The sequence below is a fragment of the Arachis ipaensis genome, chromosome B03 (genome assembly GCF_000816755.2).
Source record: "Arachis ipaensis cultivar K30076 chromosome B03, Araip1.1, whole genome shotgun sequence".
In the NCBI taxonomy this organism is placed as follows: domain Eukaryota; kingdom Viridiplantae; phylum Streptophyta; class Magnoliopsida; order Fabales; family Fabaceae; genus Arachis; species Arachis ipaensis.
In genome coordinates, this window is record NC_029787.2 from 125,655,995 (window position 1) to 125,663,149 (window position 7,155).

Genomic DNA, 7,155 nt, shown 5'->3' on the forward strand with positions numbered 1-7,155 from the left:
TTTGCCTTCTATTACTTTTTCATTCTTCTATCTTACTCCAATAATGGTTGTCAAAGACTACTAGAGCCAGGAGGAAATGATGCCACGTTGAGAGTTTTCATACATGAAATGCCAAAATATGCAGTTTATGGAAAAAAATATCAGAATAGAATGCCTCAACAAGAGATCCAAGGATTTGAATTCAGTGCTGCTACAAAATTGCAAGGACCATGTGAATGTTAAAATGCAGAAACATAAGACATCATTTCTCTCTAGCCCAAAAAACTACAAACCAAGGTTCAGCTTATCAATATTCCCTATTGATGTTTTCGTGGGAAAAGAGAGTACTTGGAGGAATAGTATTCTTTTCCTAACTCTTGTCAAATTAAATAAAGTTGCCAAAATTTCCAAGAAATTATATAAATAAGCAACCAAAGACAATTTAAATTGAACAAAACCAAATTAACACTTAGTAATGCTTTAGCATGGAAGAGCCCTCCATGTGATGGAATAAAAACCACATGACCAATTCGAGAAATCTTCCAAATTACGAATCAATAGACAACCAAAATCAGGGACAATCGAAATCCAAGGCCCTTTCTGTCACGGGAAATTATCACGCCAACACCAAGGATTTGTTTTTGCTAGTATCAAGTCCTTCATGGCAATGGACTTGCTTAATTACTTTTGAAGTTCTAAACTTTCAATATATCATGCCAGACAATCCACAAGTCGTTAACAACTATTATAAGAGGATAATGAAGTCACAACAGAGAATTTCTTAAAGAGGATACAAGGGTCATAAGTGGTTTTATGTTATCCTAGGGTGACTATACAATAATTTTAAACGTTTTATTCCACAGCCTTGATGGTTATTTGAGTTAATACAAGCTATACTTCAATATCATAAATGATAAACCATCTCCTAAAAGTTTCATTGGGATTGAATATTATTACATCTAACATGCCTCTCCAATACAAGAGTCCATTGGGATTGAATGAAAACACATGCCACCTTAACTTCATTTAAGAAATTTAATTTTTATTAAGGAAAATGGGGCTACAAGTGTACTGTACTATAAGTAGAGACTTGAAGGTTTCTATACCAAATGAGATGACAGGAACAAAAGAATAATTTTTATCCACACCCCCCTTCGAACGTGAAACGTCATACAGTGTGTGTTAGATTATTACCTCTGCTCTACTTTTTCCAGAGCCAAATGCCCCTGCCAGATTCCCATTCACAATTTTAGGCATCTGAAAGGTAAGAAATACTTGAGAATGCACACAGTAGCAAGCATACCAATGTAACCAAGGGTCAACGGTAAGACACTGAGTGTACAAGGAGAAAGACTGGTCACAAGCCCTGCCCCAAAAATTACTGCCAAACTGTAGAAAGATAGAAATAATTATCATATGAAAACCATAAACATGAGCATCCAGTATTAGAAAATAACAAGGAAATAAAGTAAAAGAAAGGCCAAAAGAATACATAAAAGGGATTTGCAGTACACCTAGTGAAACTGGGAGAAGATAATTGACTCTGAACAGCTTCATTGGCCTGTTGCCCAGCTGAATACAATAAACCTCCAAACCAGTCACTTAGGTTTGCATCAGCCAAAGAATAAACAGAAGCAGCTACTTCCTGTAAAATAATTTAGTCTTGAGTTATATACCCTAACTATGGACTCAATGCATAATATACACAATATCATAATTTACAACATAATGACTAATCTGTAGAAATTATCTAGCAATGGGATATTCAAGGAACAACTGCAATAAATAAGCTTTCCTATTTGTCATTGGCTTACAAAAGCAAGCAACTTAGAGTCTAAAATCTCATGCATAAAAGAAAACAAAGCAAAAAGAACAACTGACTGCTCTCTTCAATCTCTCGCTCAGTTATGCAATAAACAAGGTTTACTTGAACATATGCATGATGCACACGTGTGCTCAAGCACACACATGAACACATATCAAAAGGGAGACTGTAAAGACCTAATAGCTCTAGTAGTGATTGATGCAAAGAACATAAAACCTCTGACCAATATATTTATCCTACTTACAGCTTTTGCAGCAACTGGAGCAATCAAGTGTGTCACTGAAAAAGAAGAAAACAAGAAACACTCACTAATACAATCAACCAAATTCATCATCCATGTCATAGGAGTAGCACAAATCAGTTTTCAAACGGGGAAAAAAAGAGTAAGGCATTCTTTATTTCACATCTCAATGTTGGATTTAGCCTGGAGGAAAATTACATATATGTTATCCAACCCAAGTGGCAAATATAAGGTGCAAAAAATCTTGTCGCTTACAAGTTTCACCATTGCCAAAACAACTAAAATGAATTTACAACTGTGCACAAGACCTGTGATTGTTTAACTTTTACTGGATTATTAGGAGAATCATCCATAAAAACAAGATTTACATAAGCATTTTTCATTTTGTTCATATAATAACGTCTTAGCTTGTTAGAAATGTGGCAAGGATATATATAAAATAATACATGATGTAGCGATTGAATCCAGCAAAGGTTGAAAGATAGTACCTGCCATAGCACCCATTAATGTCTTCACACTATTGCTAGTACCAATCTTCAACTTTGATTGAAGACAGTTGTCATATTTTGGAAGTTCCTTCGATGTGTTGATAGGAACAATATTCCTGCCTTTTAGACACAAAATAAAAAGAGATCATACTATTAGTGATTCATGGTATGCTCTTAAAGTGTGCTGGAAAACAGATGACCAAAATAGCAGCACTATTTAATACAAGAGTTTAATTGCTTCACACTATTAGTATTTAATAGGAAAACATGTTAAGATTACTATTTGAGATTTTTTTTAATAAATACATAACAAATATATTGAAAACTTAAACTTTACATATTTTCTATAAATTTTCTCAGTTAATAATCTTAACATAGTGCCCTAAGAAACATGTTAACTAAACCCTAGAAAAATTGTGTGCTGATATCCAACCAAGCAATGTCAGGTAGGCATGACAAAAGTAGTGGTCTGCAGAATGTAATTTGTTAAATGCAATTTTTTAATAAATGCATAACAGGATGTCACTTTTACACTCTTCATGATAAGATTCACCTTTGAGAATTTGACAGTGACATTGCTCCAACTTAAATAAAAAATAAAATAAAATAACTCATTTTTCCTGCACAAAGATTGCAACTATACAAAGCTAACAAAGCCATGAAAAGAAAAAAAAAATCTGAGGCTTCTTAACACGTTTTTTTGAACCAGTAATAATAATAAGCAAATACTACTATCTAAAAAAATTAAAATCAAAAGTCTTTCATTTATGATGAACTTGGACCCGTAATGGAACAATGGAACTCAGACTTAGGAGACAAACCATGTCGTTCAAGATTGCAGTTTGCAACTCCGCAAGGTCGAAGACGAAGACCGTAACTTGCACAATAGCTCGCACTCAAACTCATCTGGAGATTCAATTAGAGAAAATTTGAGGGGGTAAAAAAGAAGAAGAAAGAAATGAATAATTATTAGTTACAATATAGTAAACTTTTACTTGGCACTTGGCCGTATTCAAGTGAATTTGAAGCTCGTAGCTCAAAAACGGAACACAAGCAAGTTCTTCTCTTGGAACACGGAACACGGAACGGAAGTGTAGAGAATTGAAAATAATAAAATATCCAATCCGAGTTGTGGCTTTTACCTATGTTTCGTTGCTGAAATTGGATTGCTTTATTGAAATTAATTCTTGACGTTGATTTGATGTGACAATTTTATTTTTTATTTAAGGAAATAAAAATAAAGCAATGGCTTCCGTCCAATTGAACTTCTCTTCGCCACTGCTTCAAGCGGCACAGCTACAGGACCGCACTTTCGCCGCCGCACTCTGTTCCTCTTCCTCACCACCGACTCCAATTTCAGTCCTTCTCCCTCTACCTCTGCCTCTGCAACCTACTCCTTCAAGGTTCCATTTTATTTTATTTTATTATTCTTCAATAAAAATACGGTGTAAATGAACACTTCCAGAAAAAAGAAAAAAGATTAACGGAAACAAAAGAAACAAAAATTACCAAAAAAGAAAAACTAGCGGGCGGCAAATTTAATCTGCAGCAACAGGAAAAGTACAAGGCGGAAAAAATCGACCAAAGAAAGGTACGAAAATTAGGTCATTGCAGAAGCAAGTAAGCAACAGCAGCGACATTACAAGGCAGAAAAGAAAATAATAAAACAGAAGCAAGGAAGAGAAGAAATGACGAACACGAACCAGTGAAAGGACGGCACCGGCTGACTGAGGGACGTGTCCCGGCGACAGTCTGCAGGAGGAGGGAACGAAGATCAGCAGAAGAGAAGAAGGATAAGAGATGGAGTTCAGTGAGGAGCTTGGTGGTTGAGTAGTCCGAGTAAACCGTCCGATTCCGGTTCACCGTTTCGTGGACATTAGCTATTTTTCGGTTCGCCCGTCTTGTTTGCTCCGGTTTTTTAGAAGACGTCACTCTTGTAATACAAACGTTATTGAATGCTTGAATTCTTGCAAGGCTAAAATTCAGAGTTGATAATTGAGTATAAAAATTTAATCAAATTATTTAATAATTTTTAATTATCAACTTCACATAAAATTCACTCCTGAATTCTTTTATTCTTAAAAATTTTATAGTAACACACCTCTTGTAATACAAGTTATAGAAACATTTTTAAGGCCCTAAGCATAATGGTGATTACTGAAAAAAGATCATTAGTTGTTGGGTCCCAAGATTGATGGTCATGGATTACTATTGTTACTTAAGAAAATCATAATCATAGTCAATTGGTGATTTTGACAAACTTTAATGGTAACAATGACGGTTACACCATACAGGAGAAATATTAAGGAACAAGGTAAAAACTACATTTGCGATGGAGACCATTGACAACCAAGGAAAATGCCCTTCTAACCTACAATGAGTATATAAGATGGAAATTTCTTGGATGACTTTGTAATTTGTAGAAAATAATGTAAACTTTATATTATACTCGATTGAACTGGATTTTCACAGAGACTTAAAATGTTAAATACAATGAATCTAATAAAAACAATTTTTTGAAGAAACCAAAATGGAGAATGAGGAGTGCAGTTTCCATTTCCTTGTCAAAGGGAAGCAACAAGTCCCTACTTCTCTTTTCCTCATCAGCTTTCTCTTTTGCTTAAAGTACATGTCTCTCTCTTTTTCCATTCATTACCAAGAACAATAAAAACCAGGTTCTCTCCTTGTGTTGAGTAGTAGTATTATTCTCTCTTAATAATGTACATACCAACTACTATTGCATTATTGCAATGTGATTTTTACTTGTACTAGTCTACATATACTAGCTACCAATAATGTTCAAGGGAATTATGATCATTTAAATCAAATTGAAGCGTTCTTCATCACATTCCATTTTGATTACTTTTAAGTCATATAACAACAAAGTAAGAACTGTCTAAGAACTACCCATTATACTAATCATCATGCCATTTGGTTTGGTCTCGGCCTGGAACAAGCGCCGTCGAAGCAAGTCTCAAGATCATACAGACCCTTGTATGTATTCTCCTCTTCTTCTTATTTGTTTCTTTCATGTTGGAATGTTCATATACGTTTGCTCTTTCATTCAGGGATTTATAGGCCTGCAGAGTTTTGGCAACTGGAAGATCAAGCGCCACAAGCTCCAAAAAAGAGGCATGGATCGTCTGTTTTCACACTCAAGGAGATGGAAGAGGCAACATGTTCATTCAGTGATGATAATCTTCTTGGAAAAGGTGGATTTGGAAAGGTATACAGAGGAACTCTGCGTTCAGGAGAGGTAACAAATCCAATTTGTTATATCAAAAACTATACAGATATTATTGAATGACTCGAAAACTTTGTGATATAGATCTAAATTAACAAAGCATGATAACATGTACACCTCTGAAGGTTGTAGCAATAAAAAAGATGGAGCTGCCAGCTATTAGAGAAGCCGAAGGAGAGCGCGAATTCCGGGTGGAAGTGGACATATTGAGCAGACTAGACCACCCAAATCTTGTTTCCTTGATTGGCTACTGTGCTGATGGAAAGCACAGATTCTTAGTATATGAGTATATGCAAAATGGGAACCTGCAACATCATCTGAATGGTATGATTAGTCTCCCATGTAACTAAGAATCACACTCAATATTGTTTGTTAACCAGTGCCTAATTAATATTTTAGGAATTGGGGAAAGAAAAATGGATTGGCCTCTAAGGCTGAAAGTGGCATTAGGAGCTGCAAAAGGACTTGCTTATCTGCATTCAAGCTCTTGTGTTGGGATCCCTATTGTTCACAGAGATTTCAAATCCACCAATGTTCTTCTAACCTCCAATTTTGAAGCAAAGGTACATTCTATATGTCATGTCTTTTCTTGGGAAAATTTGTGTAATTAGTTAAAACTCACTTTTACATTTTTTTTTTCCTTTCTAAAAAGATATCTGATTTCGGGCTAGCTAAACTAATGCCAGAAGGACAAGAGACACATGTAACTGCTAGAGTGTTTGGTACTTTTGGCTATTTTGATCCTGAGTATACATCGGTATAAGTTTAAAACATATCTCTTTTTTGAATCCAGTTTTCCAAGATTGTTTAACTAATTTGTTGTTACAACTAACAGACCGGAAAACTCACTCTACAAAGTGATGTTTATTCTTTTGGCGTTGTTCTTCTGGAGCTTCTGACTGGACGGAGAGCCGTAGATCTAAACCAAGGTCCAAATGATCAGAACCTTGTGGTCCAGGTTTGTATTGTATGAAGCTTATACATGAAGTGACATGTTGAAAATGTTGCTGGAATTTACTTTCTCTATTTTGTGCAGGTGAGACACCTACTAAATGACCGGAAGAAGCTTCGAAAGGTGATAGATGCAGAGATGGCTCGAAACTCTTACACTTTGGAGTCTATATTCATGTTTGCCAATTTAGCATCAAGATGTGTTCGTAGTGACAGTAATGAGAGGCCTTCCATGATAGAGTGTGTTAAAGAACTTCAAATCATCATCTTTACAAATTCAAAAGGCTTGGGAATGGTCATGCATAGCTTGAGAATGATGTAGTCAAATATTAGACTTTAGGATTAATAAGAATACTTATTATATATGATAACTAGTATTTTGGATTCTTGTATATGAGATCAATGAGGATTATTCTTCGTCGAGAAA

The 7,155-nt window shown here is 35.2% G+C and overlaps 2 protein-coding genes across 10 annotated transcripts in view; one reads left to right on the forward strand and one right to left on the reverse strand.

Annotated features, from left to right (window-relative positions):
* LOC107631450 (cytochrome c-type biogenesis ccda-like chloroplastic protein 2) overlaps positions 1-4,483 on the reverse strand; it is a 7,845-nt gene extending 3,362 nt beyond the window's left edge. Inside the window, exons 1-9 of one of the 9 annotated variants that reach the window (XM_016334895.2) lie at positions 4,237-4,482; positions 4,043-4,076; positions 3,676-3,923; positions 3,355-3,439; positions 2,534-2,653; positions 2,049-2,083; positions 1,494-1,624; positions 1,283-1,368; positions 1,174-1,205 (exon numbers count right to left, since the gene is read on the reverse strand). In XM_016334895.2, coding sequence (XP_016190381.1) covers positions 1,174-1,205; positions 1,283-1,368; positions 1,494-1,624; positions 2,049-2,083; positions 2,534-2,653; positions 3,355-3,439 — 489 coding nt within the window. In that variant the 5' untranslated portion in view covers positions 3,676-3,923; positions 4,043-4,076; positions 4,237-4,482. Of the gene's footprint in view, positions 1-1,173; positions 1,206-1,282; positions 1,369-1,493; positions 1,625-2,048; positions 2,084-2,533; positions 2,654-3,354; positions 3,440-3,528; positions 3,930-4,042; positions 4,077-4,236 lie in introns of all 9 variants that reach the window. The other 8 variants (XM_021119665.1, XM_016334896.2, XM_016334897.2 and 5 more) reach the window with 8 other exon arrangements.
* Positions 5,019-7,155, forward strand: LOC107634712 (probable serine/threonine-protein kinase PBL28). The gene is made up of 7 exons (XM_016338140.2): positions 5,019-5,527; positions 5,602-5,789; positions 5,903-6,101; positions 6,177-6,340; positions 6,430-6,534; positions 6,613-6,735; positions 6,814-7,155. Exons 1-7 carry the CDS (start codon positions 5,458-5,460, stop codon positions 7,048-7,050), a joined length of 1,086 nt encoding a protein of 361 aa, XP_016193626.1. The 5' UTR covers positions 5,019-5,457; the 3' UTR covers positions 7,051-7,155.